Source organism: Aspergillus bombycis (genome assembly GCF_001792695.1).
Source record: "Aspergillus bombycis strain NRRL26010 chromosome Unknown contig00004, whole genome shotgun sequence".
NCBI classification, from domain to species: Eukaryota; Fungi; Ascomycota; class Eurotiomycetes; order Eurotiales; family Aspergillaceae; genus Aspergillus; species Aspergillus bombycis.
Window position 1 is genome coordinate 1 of NW_019170006.1, and position 17,180 is coordinate 17,180.

Genomic DNA, 17,180 nt, shown 5'->3' on the forward strand with positions numbered 1-17,180 from the left:
ATATATATTCAGCGCGCCTGCTTATGTCCAAGGTCCGACCATTCTTAAAGTAACCATCACAATCCCGGTTGATAAGGGCACAGCTATATGAGACCAACATGTCCCGGCCTGCTCCGAGCACAGCAAGCACGCTAACGGAGAATCACAGGCTCGGATCAGATAAAATTCTCAAAATGTGGGTCCATAAAACTAGTAGCTATTAACGAAGAGCCGGAAGCGAAGCCCGAACGTAATTAAAAAACCAAAAAGCGGGACGTCCTTTGTCGTGGCGGGTCCTTCTCGAGCTCCGACCAGTGGAGACTGAGAGCTGAGATGAAGGGATTCGGTCAGGGCTTGTCGGGGTAGCATCCCTCATGTACGATGTTGCACACTGCACGCAGGCCCTGTCCTATGTGATACATCAAGTTATAGGGCATAGAGGTCTTTGTATAGCTCTGTTCATGTTGCATCACGAAGCAAGAGTGCTATTTTAAATCGGAAATCGGCTTTTCGAGCCAACATCGTCCCGACATATCTTGAAGGTTCCACTACTGCCATGTACTATTCTATTAGAGTGGATCAAATTACTGTAATTCCGGAAATTAATTAATTACTATCGCCACTCGCTTCCACCCCCGCATAGCTTCAACACCCTGTAGATATTCACAGTAGAGTACAGTCTCGTTATTCTTCTTTATCGGCTCGCTTGGCGGCATCGTATGAAATAGTCAAGATTCCTTTACAAAAAAGCCACGGCAAGGCATCCAGCAAGCACACTAAGCAGCAGTCCATCGTGGGAAATAGTAGAAGCAGCTCCAGGGAATAAGCTGACACTCGGCGAAGCACCGCCAGTCTATGAGAAGCGAGTTAGTAGGGTACCACGTACTAGCTCGGCAAAAAAGAAAACGACGAAAATCTTACCGCGTTCTGAGAGGGCGTCGCAGAGGACACCACGGTAGATGCAGCGGGTGTCGAGCTAACCGCACCGCTAGAGCTAGGCGCAACGCTAGAAGCAGCAGAGGTTGCACCCTGGGTTGCAGCAGTGTCAGTCGACGGGGAAGACGGGGATAAAGTGTCTGAGTTTCCGGTTTCAGTGGCGCTGGCGCTAGCAGCGGCCGTAGTTGTAGTGGAGGACGCTTCGACAGGGGTGGCGTCCACACCACATCCAGTAGCAGCCTTGGAAACGGACGAGCCGTAATACTTCCAGATGTCGTACTTGAGGGCACAATTGAGACAGTCAGATAACTCAGTTTTGAAGGTGTCGGTATCGCAGTAGCCCTCTTTACGAGCAGCGGTAATTACTCCCCCTGGTTGGATTAGTTCATGGCTACAGGATACTTTCAATCCATAAAAAAAGCAGAACTCACCGCAGTTTGCGTGGCACTCGTACTCGGGAGTGCCGGGGTCCTGGCGACGGTGCAATGGGACAAAGTCTGGGTATTGGAACGCACTGGCGCTAACAGCCATGCAGGCGAGAGTGACGAGAGTAGGAAGATGCATGGTTGGTTTGGCGAATGAACGAGGGACGCACGAAAAGAGTGGCAAGTGCTAAGTAATTGAAAAGGCTAAAGATGGATGGTGGGCAAAGATAGTGAGGGACTGGGAAGTTTAGCGCCTACTTATACATCCTTCTCCCTGCGAAGAAGGTAGAATCACATTCCGGTTGCGCTCCTTTCCGTGATGGAACAGTATCGTATCCAAAGTACACAAACGAACAGGAAAAACAAAAGAGAACGAAAATGTCGTACGACCGTTCGGGGCCTCAAGACCCCTCGGGTCCGATTCCCAGTCCTGGAATAGTGTCTCACTGGAGCCACGGAATATGCCGACAGGGTAATAAGAGGAGAGATGTGGAAAGGACCCTCTAAGACCCTGCGTTGGACTAATCAGAAGTTATTCGTGGTAAAAACGATGTAACTCCAAGAGCGCTAGAAAAATTAATGAGCCCGGGCCCCACCCACCATCTTATCTGATTGATCTTATCTGATCCAATCCGGCCTTCGCTTGCGCCTGGCACGCTTTGTTTACAGGATCATTAATCTATTTTTTTCTTGGCGACTTGGGCGAAACTAATTTTCGCGTAATGGCCATGACTCCCAGGTATCATTCCACCACGGACAGCCATGCCAGAGTTTCCGGTGAATGAATTCTCGGCTGCAAAATGCCGGAGACCTGAGCGGGGCTTTCATCAAATGAACTCGTTCCTTGGCGGGTGGACACACATGGCATTGTGACACATGCAGGTTGGGCCGTTTATCGGATCTCCGAGATTTGCAAGAGTGGATGGCAGTGAGTCGACTGCTGCAGGCTTATAAGTAGCGCGGTTATGAACGTCCCTGTCCTCTTCCCGAAGAACTCCATACCCTCCCAGTCAACTTCCAAGGCTCTGGAAAGCTTCAGCAGGTGTCCCCCAACATGATCATGAAGAGTAGCTTTGTGCCTCTTGTGGCCTTGTCCTCCGCCATTGGCGCATGGGCCCATGGCGAAGACGCAGCCAAAGATATGGGCCCTGTGGCTTTCATGTGGCCGCCAGATCGTACCTGGGGCGCCGCCTATGATAACACGGCTCCGTGTGGCTCGTCCTCTGGCGCCACGAACCGAACCGACTTCCCTATGGGTGAGTCCCCTTTGAGCACCAAGATATTGACCAGGTTGCTAATGAGTGTGCGTGCTTCAAGTCAATGGTCAACTCGCACTCGTCATCCAAGACGAATCGTGGAACGTTCAGATCGCAATCTCTCACAAAAGCGGTATGTCACACATCCCGCCTCCTGAGTATACAGGTCATCCAAGCTAATTCTTATTCAGACCCTAGCACCAATGATGACTTCGAGTCATTCATTGACGGATCACGCATCAAGGACATCGAGCCAGGCCACGAATGCTATCCCGTCCCCAACCCCTCCATCGATGTCGAAGAAGGAATGAACGCTACCTTCCAAATCAAGTACACCTCAGACTTTGAAACTGACAAGAATGAAACCTACTATGCCTGCGCCGATGTTAGATACGTCGCTGCCAGCAAGTTCACAACTCAAGTGCCTTGTTTCAACGTCACAGCGGATGAGTTCACCGCTGTCACAAGTACCACGGCTACCGCTGGTGCCACTGCCACTGCCGGATCATCTAGCTCGTCCTCCAAGGACTCGAGTACAAAGGAGTCAAGCTCGGGTCTTTCTGGAGGCGCTATCGCTGGTATCGTGGTTGGTTGTGTGGCAGCTGTGGCGATTGCCCTTGCAGTTCTGTTCGGATATAGAAGGTTCTTGCAGAAGTATCGCTCTTATCGTCAGAAGGCGTCTGTTAGGAACGTGGATTGGGCCGAGACTGCTACTGTTAATCCAAAGGTGGATGACGAGGGTCTTCGGAAGATTCGATAGATCTGGTGTAGACATGGGCTGTCCTTCTTGTGGGTAGGGGGTTGGGGTAGACCTTTTGGAAGGAGATTCCCCTGATGACTTCTATACGATGTGATATGAATGGTTGAATGACACCCTTATTATGTTACTTTTCTTCTCCAGTACCTCGAGGTACCATGGGTTGAATGAGTTGTGCGATAGTTGCTTGATGAACATCAGAATAATAACACTCTTTTCTTAATTCAATAAAACAGGGCACCAACTTGGGGGAAATATAGTAGTATACTTGGCTGATCCATGACAGCTAACTGGTCGGCTATTTTTCCCAGCCTCCTGTCTCCGTCCCAAGCATTCCTCAACCAACTGGAGGGTAAGCAGTAGTGTTTATGTGGACGATATGCGGGTGTCACGTTACCGGGTTATTTCCGCGGGTCGGTCGGAATGCAACCTTTTGTCAACCCGCAATAGCCGCTCCCACGTAGTAATCACGAGAAAACTCTGCCAATTCGTCTTATCTAAGAGTACAGGGCCTACACCGGGGGAGGGATCATAGGAGATACATCATCTGAACTTCTATACTCGATATGGTAGCCATCGGCCGTGGGAGGTGGAGCCCATCGCATCATAGATCGGCCAGTATAGTACTTTATATTAGTATGGGGTACATGAAAGGAGGCTCCTGGTGGATGTTTCTGGGAGCTTACGTAGATCCCTGTCTTGTTATGACGTCCTACGCATATATTTATACTCCACGAGGCATTTAATTAGCATCTGGGGAACGAATAGTGAGGGAGTTCGTAGGTAAGGGTTCGGGAGATGGTTTTGGCTAAACTGTAGGCTGGCCTGGGGACTAAAGAATGGAATATTCGGAGTATAGGGGATCACTGGATCAGCCGCATGACTTTGATTAAGAATATGGAGAGAAACCCCGCTTTTATGCGAGTTGAGGTTAATTCAGGTAAATCTTACCAGTATTGGGCTTGACAGCTTTTCTGCCCCTATGCACTATTTCGTGATCCTTGTATTTCGCCTCACTATTTTTTCCTTTTCCCTGTCTTTCTTCTCCCCCTTATCATCCACACCATTCTGTCCGCAAGAATGCCAAAATCACGACAGACCAACGATAACGCATCAAGACTCGATGGGCATGACAGAGTGAATCGGTCGAAACGTGGTTTGACATGCGCCAACTGCCGGGTGAGAAAGGTTGGTTCGATCCTTAATCGACATTCTCATCACCTGTCGCTCACCTCATGCAGACAAGATGCGATGGCACACAGCCGGGATGCAAGACCTGCGAGGTCTATGGCGTGGAGTGTCGCTATGAAAAGGCCCCACCCATGTCGCAGATCCTTGCCATGGCCAAGAGGTTACAAGAGACTGAGCAAACCATCGCCGAGCTGCGTGTCGCGTTGCACGAGGCAAGAGAGGCAAACTTGGCTCAGCATACATTTCCAATCGAGCGGCATATCCCCAATTCACCCTCAGTCGATACCAGTTTTGATAACGCTTCTCACGCCGAGGCGAGCTCGACTACACAGGTGGCTTCTGAATCCGACACGGCGCCGGAGTCGGTGTTACTTTCGGATCTCAGTCTCGATGAAAATGGAAAGGTACGGAAGTCTCCCATGCAGAAAGCCCCTTGTATGTCCATTGACCGGGTAGCTATTTGGATAGCTTTGCTACTATGGTCCTACATCCGCCGTCCACGCGCCACCACCGGCAGAATCAACAAACGTAAATGACTCACATTCGTCCATGTCCGACGCCCGGTCACTGCTCACTTCAGCTGCTCTCGAGTCGAGAACCTGGGAGGAATTCGCCTTAGGAAATGCGGCGATTCAAACCGACATCCCTCGGCAGATGATATCGAAACTCCTTCAAATCCATTGGACGTGGATTGCGCCGATGTTCAACTGGGTCTATCGCCCAGCGTTCATGCGTGAGCCACAAAATTACTCCTTTGCAGAAAGCGAGTCTAACTTAACTCTATTGCAGGAGATATGGCTATCAGTGGACCATGCTATTCTCCCTTTCTAGTCGTTGTCATGTGTGCTCACGCGGCACGATTTGACGATCACCAAATAAGCGAACTCTTGATCTCAAGAGCACGTCTTCTCCTGGGCACCGAAATACATAATCCCAGCAGCATTCCCACTGCTCAGGGTCTCCTTCAGCTCAGCGCTCGCGAGCTCGCTTGGGGTTCAATATCTCAAGCATGGCTGTACAGCGGCATGGCTTTTCGCATGGTTAGCGACCTGGGACTCCACCACAGCACGACTAAGATCGCTACGCTTGGACACCTGACTGCGGAGGATTTGGAGATCCGCCGACGCCTTTTCTGGAGCTGCTACTTCTGGGATAAAGCCATAAGCTTATTTCTTGGACGGATGCCCATTCTCCAGGAGTTGCCATTCGATCGGTGTCCGGAGCTTTGTCAGTACTGGCCTCGACATCTCATAAGCATCACACGCTAACCGTCTTTAGTGGATGATTCGGCAGAGAACGACCTATGGGCACCGTACTATGGTGATCAAATCAGTCCCGATAAGGCACCCCCAGCGGAATATCCGCCGATGAAGTCCCATTTGGTTTCAAGTTTTCAAAACGTATGCAAACTTGCAGTTATATTGAATGACATCATCCTTCAATTGTACTCCCGCCGCGGAAATATCAACATGGATGAAGCGTTAAACAGAATCCAAGAGAGACTCGACCACTGGAGAGAACAGTCGCCTGTGCATTTACGATATGATCCGGACAACTTACCCCAAGTTTGTCCCCCGCCTCATATTATCACGCAAAAGTGAGCCCTCGTCAGGCGCTTCCTTTGCAATGTCGCTAATCGTTTGACAGCTTATTGTATTATACTACCATTATTCTACTACATCGACCTTTTTATTACATTCCGACGCATCACGCCGCTTGCCGCGCAGCTTCAGATAGTATCGAGAAACTCTTGCTTCTCTTTGAGAGGAGCTTTGGATTCACTCGAATCACTTACCTTATGTCTTATTGCATCTACACCGGCGCGTCCGTCCTGATGCAAGATGTGAAGAAGGGAGACTTCGACGCCCAAGTCAAGATACAGACATTCCTTCAGGCTCTAAGGCAGGGGACTACAGCATGTCCGGTGGTACAGCGGAGCCTACATATCATCACTAACAGCCTCAGAGCCGATGCAACGAATGTGCCCGATGCTAGACTCGCGTGTGCGCCCACCGGGCAAACTCCGTTGGCTAGAAACTATCTGCCGGCTTTTCCGTATCCGGACATTGACGTGGGCTACAGCACTAACCTGAACCGCGGAAGTACGGATCTTGACGGTTTCACCTTATTAGATTGCTTTCCTGAAACTCAATATGGTGTTATGGACTCCGGGGGAGAATGCTTCTTCCCCTCAGCATAATCGTACTCCCAACAGAAATGAATAATTGATTTCATTATTCCATTATGTACATCCATAATATTGTTCAACGTCTGCTCATTCATCGTCATCCCACTGCCATAGCTTTCTTGGGTTCTCTACCCATATCTTGCGGGCCAATTGTTCTCCAGTCCCGCCTTCGACATCTCGACACCACTGTCTACATCTAGCTATGAATGCTGCATCATCAACCTGCCGGTATTCTTGCACATTCTTGCGATCTCCTCCCGGGTTGGCCTCCACGCCCCCGCTGTGCGGCCAGTCACTCGCCCAGACAACTCGGTCCGGTGCTGTCCGCAAGATGTCGGCCACGTACTCGTCGAGATCAGGAAGATTAGGAAAACGGTATGTGCCGCTCAGTTTGGTCCATACCTGCCCCGTGCGGAGCAAATCGATCAATTCAGCGTACCCCGGTTGCAGCCTGCCTGGCCCACGAGCCTGGTCCGGCGCCCCAATATGGTCGATGACAACTGGGAGGCCGATCTGCGGCACCAGGGGCGCAAACTCGACGATCTGCTCCAAGGCGATGTACACCTGGATGACCCATCCAAATGGCCGCACACGGTCAGCCGCTGCTAGCACTGCAGCCTTGTTCAGCGGATCACCCCTGGTGCGCATATTGAGGCGGATGCCACGTACGCCGGCGTCGTGTAGCTGTTGCAGCTCCTCATCCGAGACGGTGCTTGGGTCGATGCAAGCAACTGCGCGGCCTTTACCAAGGCGTGAAAGAGCATCCAGGATGGAGCTGTAGTCTGTATGATAGACGGAGAATGCAATCAGGCATGCATGCTGAATGCCCAGGCTGCGGTGAAAAGCTTGTAGACTAGACAACGGCGCTTTTTTAGGCCGGAAGGGATGTAGTGGGTGCAATGGGAATTGATCTTCGTCCACAATGTGAACGTGGCTATCCCAAGCCCCTGGGGGTGGAATATTGCCAACCTCGATAGATCCCATAGTATCAAAGATAGAGCAAGCCTTATTGATCGAATTTCGAATTCAAGCAGTCCAAGTGAACCTGTTCTCTTTATCGAATCTGGGTTTTCGAAGCTGGTCACTGCCATGCGTCTGGTATTTACCTCGTGATCTTATTTATTATAACCCGGTTCGATAATGATTCGATGTTAATCTGCGGGTCGCTTTCATCTGGATACGGATCCCGGAAATTCGCCCGGAAATTCGCCGGGAGAATGGCCGTGGACGTGACGTCGCAGGGAAGCTATCAGCGATCCGGGGAAAGCCCTAACTCCCCTCAAGCTCATACATTGTTCATTCTTAACACTCTTCCCCCACAAATATTCATTCTTGGCTCGTCTGGGGGATCGCCGGGGAAATAACCGTAGGACGGTAGCGGTCTGGAAGGGACGACGACTATCTATCGCATGAACGGCGATACCAACCCCCACCACATGCTAGGGCCATCGAACCCCTGCCATTGCTCATGTAGCGCATATATTAAGACGACTCTTCTGTCTGTGGGTCTGGGAAGAATGTTACATCCGCCCGCTTATCTCTTTCCCATATATAATTTGCGGTACGTGTGACCCAGCCCAGTTCTCTTATCATCTTCACCATGGGCAACAACGCCGACGGTGCACATGTCGAATCCCTCTCTACCGACGTTAGGGACATGCAGGGCGAAAAAGAGGTCCGCTACTCCGATGATCCGGGGTGGGCTACGGCCCAAAAGCGCTATCTGCGAAAACTTGACTGTATCATTCTTCCGACGATTTCAGCTTTGTATTTCTTCGAGTATCTTGATCGCGGAAATGTTGCTGTAAGAGGTGCTACGTTGAATGTTTCTTACATTAAACTGACTATGCATACTACAGAATGCAAAGCTTTATGGGTACAGTCAAGGCCACAATACAGTCCATCATGGTGTTGGTCCCGGTGATGGAAAGCTGTCCTCAACCCAGTGGCAATTAGTTGTCATGATATTTTATGTCGGTCTTGTACTATTCCAAGTACCTGGGTGTATCGGATACCGGGTGTTTCCTCCTTCCAAGGTTTGTTACCTGCTGATGAATGTCATGGATAGCGATCAGCTCACAAAAAGTAGTGGATTGCGTTTGGGGTCTGCGGATGGGCAGTGACTAGCATGCTGCAATGTACAGCGTTCAACCTAGCGGGTGCGCTGGTCTGCAGAATCTTCATCGGAGTATTCGAAGGCCTTTTCGGCACCGGTATCGTATACTACCTCTCGCTCTGGTACCACCGGACGGAGATGGGTATGCGCGTCTTCTGGTTCCTTGGACCTACAGCCGTCGCCGGGTCAGCATGGAAACACAATCCTTCCTGGGCTTTACGGAGGCTAACCGACTTCTAGTGCATTTGGTGGGCTTATCGCTTTCGGCATTGGCCATATTGACGGTTCCGTCCCGAACTGGAAATGGCTCTTCCTAATTGAAGCCCTTCCTTGCTTCTGTCTCGGTCTATTCTGCCTGTACTGGCTTCCCGATCGCCCTACGGCCAACTCACGCTTCTCTGGCCGGGACCAGGAAATTGCCGAGGCTCGCTACAAGAATGAGTCCTTTGATAAGGCAGGCAAAATCCAGAAAAAGCATGTCCTCTGGGTCTTCACCGACTGGAGGTTATACGTGCAGGCGGCCGTGTATCTCCCCACCGCCGCCTTGCTGTCGTCCATTTCTGGCTTCTTGCCCACTATTATCAGCAGTATGCGGCCCCCATGAAAAGTCTCCTTCGCAGAAGCGATCACATCTAACTCAGTCGCTAGACCTTGGTTACTCCAAGCCCGCCACCGCAAACCTAATGACCGTCCCGCCGTACGCCGTAGCCTTCGCCCTCATGCTCGCAACCTCCTACTCCTCCGACCGTTTCAAAGAACGTGGCATTCACATTACAATTCTCATGATAGTAGCCACAATAGCCTACGCCCTTCTGGCCACCCTCCCTGAGCACCAACTAAAGGGCAAGTACGCCTGTGTTTGCATCGCTGTCGCCTGTGTCTACGCAACCTACCCGCCATCCCACGCCTGGGCCGCCAACAATTTCGGTAACGAAACCAAACGGGCCATCGGCATGGGCTTTTACACAGCGCTGGGAAACTTGGGCAGTATTGCCGGCTCGTGGTTTTACCCCTCAAATGAAGGCCCCGAGTTCCGGAAGGGACATTTTATCTGCATGGGGCTTGCAATTGCGACGGCTGTCATTGCACTGGGAAACAGCTTGATTTTGAGGGCGCTTAATAACTATCGAGACCGGAAGTTTGGGAAGCCAGAGCCTGGCGTTGCGGTTGACGTTACTGAGTTGGCGGATAATAGTCCTATGTTTAGATTCATTACCTAGGGGAATGGGCTAGTTATTTATGATGGAGAATGATTGGAAACTATGAATAGCGCTATGTCATGATATATGATTTTTTAATCAAAGATGAACCAGCGTAAATGCCTACATATGTGACAACAGCGCCTGAACCACGTCCTCATATCCCTGCTGCATTACCAGTGCTACAGGAGTTTGGCCACTATGGTTAACGGGCAACAAATTTGCTCCGGCTTCAATAAGCACCTCAACAAGCTCCAACCTCCCCGGTTCACAGCATGGTGGATGAACGTACATATAATCTATCTCTAGCGAAGGTAGCTCGTCCTATAGCACATCAAAGATCTCTATTAGCACAACAACTACAGTTAAAACTTACTTCCTCACCTCCTCCATCTTAATCTGCACCCCAGACTGCAACCCCAAATAATGCAAGGCATCGACCTCCGCCTTGGTGAAAGGAATGCCTTCCGTCCTCCTCTTCTCCTCGACCTCTGCCTCCATCTCGCCACTAACATAGATCCTCTCAAAGCCCTCTGCCTTCTTGGCACCTCTAACAGTCCTCAGCAACGTATCCATACGCTCCCGGAACTCCTCCACTCCACCATCAAGAAACACGTCCGGCCGAAACACCAGAAACCAATGCCCAACCCCCTGCGGCCTCTCCATCTCCTTATACTGATCATTGACACCCCCCGCAAAGGCCGACCCACTCATCACGCCGGCAAAGATATCCATCATCATGGCCAGCCCACTCCCCTTGGGCCCCCCGATCGGCAAAACCACGCCCCCCTCCAACGCCGCCACCGGATCCGTCGTCGGCCGTCCCTGCGCATCCAGCGCATACCCCTCGGGGATCGACTCCCCGCGTCGCGCAGCCTTCCGCATCTTGCCCCGGGCTGCCACACAAGGCGACATATCCAGGACAAAGTCCCCCTCCGCGCCGCCAGGAACCCCCACCGCAAACGGCGACGTCCCCAGCAGCGCCTCCACACCGCCCCACGGCGGCATGGCCCGACTCGCATTCGTGTACGCGAAACAAGCGAGCCCCTGCTTGATCGCACGGAGCACGTACGTAGCCCCCATGCCGTAGTGGTTGCTGTTGCGGACGGCGACCATGCCCATCCCGTAGGTGCGTGCCATCTCGACACACTGGTCGATAGCCATGCTGCCGGCGACGAAGCCGAAGGTGTTTTTGGCGTCCAGGAGCGCCATGGTCGGTGTTTTGGTGTCGAATGATAGCTCCGGGGCGGGCGCGACCACTCCAGCTTGGAGACGTGCAATGTACCCTGGGAGACGGTTTATGCCGTGCGTGTCGACGCCGCGCAGGTCGGCGAGGGTTAGTGCTGTGGCGATGAGGTCGGCTCTGTCTGCGGGCACGCCATGAGAGGTGAGGATTGCTTTTGCTAGGGCTGTGGCCGAGGTTGGGGTGATGTTTATAGTTTGGGCGGTTGGGTCGGACATTTTTGATATTCGTGTTGTTTGGTTTGGTGGAGTGGATGGTGTGTAAGGGAATGATAGAATTGGGCGAGTGTTGTGCGGTGAGAATATTGTTCTGATTTTCTGGTAATATACTAATATTGTATATTATTATAATGTTAACTCAGGTAATTAAATATACATTGGGCGATTTATCTCCCGGGGAGTTTCCGCGGTATCTCCCCGAGCGCAATCTCGACAGGTTCAACATGGATTCTACCAACGAGAGTGAGGGAATTGTACTGTGGATCGACCTATTGCTACCATGACTGATTGTCTGATCGTCACCCCGGAAAACGTCCTGGGGAACTCGGCTACATCAATCCGAATCCTGGCGCTGTTGACATCGTCCCGAGTACCCTGTCCATGCAATGAATGACATATCCACCGACATAAGAACCATTGTAACCACACCCAGGCCTGAAAACAATAGGCAATTTATCTATCTCAGAGATACAAGTCCTAACATCCACAATAATCAATCTGATACCAACAAACACCACATCACACCAAAGCCCTAATTCCGTCCCGAAATGCCAGACCCAACAATCCAATCCCTCAAACCCTACACAACGTAAGCTCTCTCCCTCAATTGCATCAACAAGTACTAAAACAAAGAGAAAAATAAGATGCGACATAAGCGACGCCCTCCTCAAGCTCTCCCACCCAAACACCGGCTTCCTCCCAAACCTAACGATGTGGTCTCCCAGACGCCAAAAGGGACCCACTAAGATCGTGGGGCCGGCCTACACTGTCCAATACGTGCCGTTGGACGATCCAGCTCCGAAGTATGAGGGTCATTATGTACGTATCACTACTGATTACCTTGCGGTACAGAGATATATGCTGGTCGCCAGTATATGAGATTACAAGTGTGCTGATTCGAGGGGTATGAGTAGATTGACACTGTCCCTGAGGGGGCAGTAATCTTCGTCTCCTCGCCACGTAGCACGTCGAATGCCGTTTATGGGGGGCTGATGTCTACGAGGGCGAAGGCGAGGGGCGCCGTGGGGGTTGTGGTTGATGGCAGGTTTCGGGATTTGGGTGAACAGAGAGGGTTGGGGTTTCCGGTTTGTATTATCTTTTCTTTTCTTTTTTTTTACCTCGTTGCTTTTATGCACCGTTCGTTTTTGGATACTGTGGGTATCCATCTAGTCTACTATGATACTAACTAGGACAGGTCTTCGCGCGAGACGTAGGCACCGCACCACCCTACGGAAGTGTCAAAGTGAGTGCCGTGGACGTCCCCGTCACGGTCCAGGACGAGGCAGCGGGCAAAGAACTAGTGGTGAGTCCCGGTGATTACATCGTTGCGGACTTGAATGGCGTGGTTTGTTTGCCGAGGGAGTTGGCGGAGAAGGTGCTACCACTTATGGAGAGGCAGGTTGCTGCCGATGAGAAGATCTCGGCGGATATTAAGGAGGGGGTGAGTTTTGTTGAGGCGAGTAGGAAGCATCGGGGATAGTTTGTTTTAGTTCGGGGTCTCTGGGGAGATGTGTTGTTGATCGGTGGGTAGTTAGGGCAAGAATATGTGTGTGTACTTCTCATGTGTGAGTATAAGTTGCCATTGCCTTTAGCTACATAGTGGGCTATTAAGAGAATTCAGGGGATTAGGGCCAGTACAAGACTGTCCGGTACAAACGGTATCGTGCGGTACACATACTCGGTAAACCCCAGTATAATATAGGTATTTAGGTATATCCATATCAGGTGCTTTGTCTTGTTTTGTTAAATAGCCACATTATGCATCAAAATAACTTTCGGCGTCAATAAACCGAAATGAGCTTATCGATAAGGTTAAGGCCCGCGTCACACGAGCAACGAATCACAGCCGAGGAAAGTGTAAACGGAACCAATCAGCAAAGAATGTGGGTAAAGATAAGGTTGTCAGACCTTGAAAGAAACAACAACCCAAGTCAAACGGGACAAATGCAGATACTTAGATAATAGGTTTGTGCGAATAATCTTACGGTGGAGCTTCCCAGAAGATCGCAATGTTTGGTACGGAATAAATAGAAAAATTCCTTGACTACTTGATACTAGCGCTGGTGCCTGGACTGTGGCTGTGATCCCGCATTCGAGCCGCGCCGATTAAGTGAAACAAACTCAACCTCCCCTGCTGGTGCACTCGGTCATCTCGCCTCGCCCACTCACATTAATCCTCCCAATTATTTTCTCCAAGTCCAATGTCTGACGGCTTTGGTGAGCATGGGAGCACATGATAAGTACGTTATTCCGTGGCCGCACTTCCGATCTGTTTCTTGTTCCGGCCGCTCATTCCCCTGCTCTTGAATAGATTTATTGGCCTTGCACTGGCGGTGCTGGCTTCTTTGGCAATTGGTATGTGCGTTTTTATATTTCCTGTCTTCTTGTTTTTATTAAAAAATTACTGCCCGGCAGTACACTCTTGAATAGGCTGCTGACGGTCGCAATGGACAGGCTCAAGCTATGTCATCACCAAGAAGGTACGCCGCGGATCGCATCGGAAGGAACCAAATACCTGACACAGTCGACTAGGGCCTTGTACAAGCGGCGGAGAAATATGGCTTCAGTGGAGAGGGGTTTGAATATCTGCGAAGCCCGCTATGGTGGTGTGGGATGACCATCCGTAAGGGTATTAGTCGAGCTATCATCGCCAGAGTCTGACGAGTACAGTGATATCGGGAGAACTCATGAACACCGCCGCGTACGCTTTTGCCCCAGCAGTGCTGGTCACTCCGCTCGGGGCGCTCAGCGTACTTATCAGGTGAGCTCATATGGTTCTCAATCGTATTCCCCACGCTAATCAATCCCAGTGCCTTAATGGGCGCATACTTCCTCAACGAGAATATCCAAGTGCTTGGCAAGCTCGGCGCCGCCATCTGCCTGTTAGGATCGGTATTACTTGTCCTCCATGCACCCGGCGACAGGGACATCCAGACCATTGAGGAGATCCTGCACCTCGCCATTCAGCCAGGTTGGCTTGCCCATACTTACCCCCGGGTATGGACAAACATACTAATAGCGTCATTCAAGGCTTCCTCATCTACTGTACCCTCGTCACCGTTTTCGCCAGCTACATGATCTACAAAGTCGCCCCGCGACTGGGCCGAACGAATCCGCTTGTCTATCTATCGATCTGCTCCACCGTGGGATCCATATCCGTGATGTCTGTCAAGGCCTTCGGAATCGCCATCAAGCTCACCTTCGCCGGCGACAACCAGTTCACCCACGCATCCACCTACGTCTTCTCCCTGGTCCTGGTAGTCACCACACTAACCCAGATGAACTACCTCAACAAAGCAATGGGCGAATTCCCCGCGTCGCTGTAAGTATTCAGCATCCACCAACATATTACGCCTACTCAAAGTATATATATACATATACTAATACATACCACAGAGTAAACGCAATGTACTACGTCGGCTTCACAACCTGCACCCTCACCGCCTCCATCATCTTCTACCAGGGCCTGAACACCAGCGACTGGACCAGCATCACCTCCATGATGTGCGGCTTCCTCCTCAACTTCATCGGAATCTCCCTCTTGACCTTGTCCAAAACCGGGCAGGAGGCCCGCCCGGAGTCCGTCCGAGCCCTGAGCTTGCGGTCCTTCGACTTGTCCCATGGCCGGTACGATCATGTGCGGACCAGCAGCGTGGACGTTCCCCACGCCCTGGAGAGGAGGTCGTCTGGCCTGGATGCCGCGGAGCGACAATAGTGGTGGTAGACTAGTTTACTAGCATAGGACTAGTTCTTTTTATTTGTTTGTTTGTTTCCTTTGTACTCCCCAGATCGAGTCGGACGTTCAGTGCTGAATCGACCACCACGCTGAGTTTAGCGGGAAGGTCGGAGTTAGTTGCTTCGGGCTTTTTGCAGGAATTCGATGGGCCACTGGTGGGTCTGTCGGGCGTGTTTGAAAATATACCCTAGATATAAAATTTATATGTCCCTGTAGATGGGACATGATATGTATGTATGAAATCAGAGAGATTGTAGAATGGTCTTCAATTTGGAAGTAGAGTGTTTTCATAGTAGCGTACCAGCTATGATTAATTACTATCCTTGGACTGTTAAAGCAGTAGTGTCCAAGGCCGTTGGTGCATCAAGTGCTATAAGTTGTCTGGATAAATGTTTGGGTTTGTGTTGGTTGCTAAGTTTGTACCATATATATACCTGAAATCATTTATGGTATATATATCTCGGGTGTATATAGTTTGGAAGTGGTCCGTGTCGACACGGTTTACAAGCAAGAGGATGGCAAAGATCTATGCGCTCCTTTGAGGGAAATTGATCCCACAGGCCTCGACATGGCAGCTATACAACCCTACAACGACTTTCTCTCCAACGCTAGATGACGTGTTCCTATCCTCTGTACAGGATTTTTGTATGTGTGATTTGGTTTATAAGTTTAAAAATAGAGAAACTCTTCAACAATATCCGATGTGGTGTAATGGCTAACATCGCTGTCTCTCACACAGCAGCTCGGGGTTCGATTCCCCGCATCGGAATTACTTTTTGATTTCCTCAAGTCGTACTTGATTATAGATAATCATTCTCTATCTTGTCCCGACTTGCCCTTATCTTTCTTTTTGAATGTCTGGTGGGTCACTGAAGGCTGCCCTTCTACCGTATATAGATATAGACATAGACATCAAGACCAGTTCATTCCAACCCAACGCCTTCACTAAGCAAACGAAACGAAACCCATAATAACAGCCATGCAGATAAGTAAAAAGTAACATGATAATACAGCCCAAGGATGTATCAAGCCCTCATTAACCCCCCATCTACCACTCCTATGTCACAACCACTCCCAGAGCCATCCCAGACCTAAGCAGAAGCCTCCGCCCTCTTCATACCCTCCTTAACCTCCTCCATCAACCCCAGCAGCTCCTTCGCGCCGTCGCCATTCCGCGGCTCAAACTCCAACCCCTTATCAATAGCCACCTGCGCCTCATCCCAGCGGCCCATCTCCGCCAAGCACCTCCCAGCCCTCCACCACGCCTTCACATTGCCCATGGGCTTGCTCTCAACGCTACACTTCGCGTCCACCAGACCCTCCGGCCACGCCTGCTGCGCCATGTACGCCTGCGCGCGGTTCGCATACAGGCCCGCCAGCTCCTCGCGCGCCAGAGTCATCGGCTCCCAGCCGGGCCGCGCGATCCCCATCTCGATGGCGTATGTGTACAGGCGCACGGCCTCGGCGTGGTTGTCCTTGCGGTAGGCGGCATTGGCGCTGTCGCGGAGCTTGGTGATCTGGGCGCTGCGCTTGGGGTTAATGGGCAGCGGGGGCGGGGGGATGTTGGGCGGGTCGAGCGAGATCAGCCCGCGGTGCAGGGCGTTTAGCTCGGTGAGCTCGGTGGTTACTGTGTTTGCGGAGGCTGGGGTTGTGGTCTGCGAGGAGAGGTTGATGGCTTTGGAGGTCGGGTCTAGGACAACCGGGTATTGGTTGTATATGTCGATGCTGTCGGCCATTTTGGGGGTTTTGGAGGTGTGATGGTATTGGGTTGTTTTTGGGGGTTGAGTTGGGTATGCTTTTGGATGGTGGTTGCTCTGGTGGTTCTTGGTCTGGTGGATAGGTTAGTTTGGGTGGTGGATGTAGGGATTGGGGGGTTTACCTGAGGGGTTTCCTTGTGTAGTCGGTATTAGAAGGTAGAAAGGATTGTATTGTAGGA

At 51.1% G+C, this 17,180-nt stretch overlaps 9 protein-coding genes across 9 annotated transcripts; 5 read left to right on the plus strand and 4 right to left on the minus strand.

Annotated features, from left to right (window-relative positions):
* Window positions 1–718: 718 nt before the first annotated feature.
* On the minus strand, window positions 719–1,479 carry ABOM_001032 (uncharacterized protein; the record flags this gene model as incomplete). Its single annotated transcript, XM_022528162.1, has 3 exons — window positions 719–832; window positions 901–1,286; window positions 1,347–1,479. The coding sequence occupies 3 exons, from the start codon at window positions 1,477–1,479 to the stop codon at window positions 719–721; spliced, it is 633 nt and encodes a 210-aa protein (XP_022393881.1).
* A 915-nt stretch (window positions 1,480–2,394) lies between these two features.
* On the plus strand, window positions 2,395–3,356 carry ABOM_001033 (copper acquisition factor BIM1-like domain-containing protein; the record flags this gene model as incomplete). Its single annotated transcript, XM_022528163.1, has 3 exons — window positions 2,395–2,596; window positions 2,658–2,729; window positions 2,788–3,356. 3 exons carry the CDS (start codon window positions 2,395–2,397, stop codon window positions 3,354–3,356), a joined length of 843 nt encoding a protein of 280 aa, XP_022393996.1.
* Window positions 3,357–4,433: 1,077 nt separating this feature from the next.
* ABOM_001034 (Zn(II)2Cys6 transcription factor) lies at window positions 4,434–6,744 on the plus strand (the record flags this gene model as incomplete). Its single annotated transcript, XM_022528164.1, has 6 exons — window positions 4,434–4,541; window positions 4,595–4,948; window positions 5,013–5,277; window positions 5,334–5,771; window positions 5,823–6,141; window positions 6,192–6,744. 6 exons carry the CDS (start codon window positions 4,434–4,436, stop codon window positions 6,742–6,744), a joined length of 2,037 nt encoding a protein of 678 aa, XP_022394041.1.
* A 75-nt stretch (window positions 6,745–6,819) lies between these two features.
* On the minus strand, window positions 6,820–7,716 carry ABOM_001035 (uncharacterized protein; the record flags this gene model as incomplete). The annotated part of the gene is made up of 1 exon (XM_022528165.1): window positions 6,820–7,716. The coding sequence occupies one exon, from the start codon at window positions 7,714–7,716 to the stop codon at window positions 6,820–6,822; it is 897 nt and encodes a 298-aa protein (XP_022393999.1).
* A 592-nt stretch (window positions 7,717–8,308) lies between these two features.
* ABOM_001036 (uncharacterized protein) lies at window positions 8,309–10,068 on the plus strand (the record flags this gene model as incomplete). Its single annotated transcript, XM_022528166.1, has 5 exons — window positions 8,309–8,536; window positions 8,592–8,768; window positions 8,822–9,033; window positions 9,089–9,435; window positions 9,497–10,068. Coding segments are annotated over 5 exons (1,536 nt in total), but the record flags the coding sequence as incomplete, so codon positions are not given.
* A 351-nt stretch (window positions 10,069–10,419) lies between these two features.
* On the minus strand, window positions 10,420–11,508 carry ABOM_001037 (Ldh family oxidoreductase; the record flags this gene model as incomplete). Its single annotated transcript, XM_022528167.1, has 1 exon — window positions 10,420–11,508. The coding sequence occupies one exon, from the start codon at window positions 11,506–11,508 to the stop codon at window positions 10,420–10,422; it is 1,089 nt and encodes a 362-aa protein (XP_022393977.1).
* A 555-nt stretch (window positions 11,509–12,063) lies between these two features.
* ABOM_001038 (RraA family protein) lies at window positions 12,064–12,988 on the plus strand (the record flags this gene model as incomplete). Its single annotated transcript, XM_022528168.1, has 3 exons — window positions 12,064–12,327; window positions 12,423–12,593; window positions 12,704–12,988. Coding segments are annotated over 3 exons (720 nt in total), but the record flags the coding sequence as incomplete, so codon positions are not given.
* A 617-nt stretch (window positions 12,989–13,605) lies between these two features.
* Window positions 13,606–15,223, plus strand: ABOM_001039 (uncharacterized protein; the record flags this gene model as incomplete). The annotated part of the gene is made up of 8 exons (XM_022528169.1): window positions 13,606–13,748; window positions 13,820–13,863; window positions 13,963–13,988; window positions 14,041–14,131; window positions 14,179–14,269; window positions 14,319–14,479; window positions 14,539–14,830; window positions 14,905–15,223. Coding segments are annotated over 8 exons (1,167 nt in total), but the record flags the coding sequence as incomplete, so codon positions are not given.
* Window positions 15,224–16,335: 1,112 nt separating this feature from the next.
* ABOM_001040 (uncharacterized protein) lies at window positions 16,336–16,980 on the minus strand (the record flags this gene model as incomplete). The annotated part of the gene is made up of 1 exon (XM_022528170.1): window positions 16,336–16,980. One exon carries the CDS (start codon window positions 16,978–16,980, stop codon window positions 16,336–16,338), a length of 645 nt encoding a protein of 214 aa, XP_022393963.1.
* Between the last annotated feature and the right edge of the window lie 200 nt (window positions 16,981–17,180).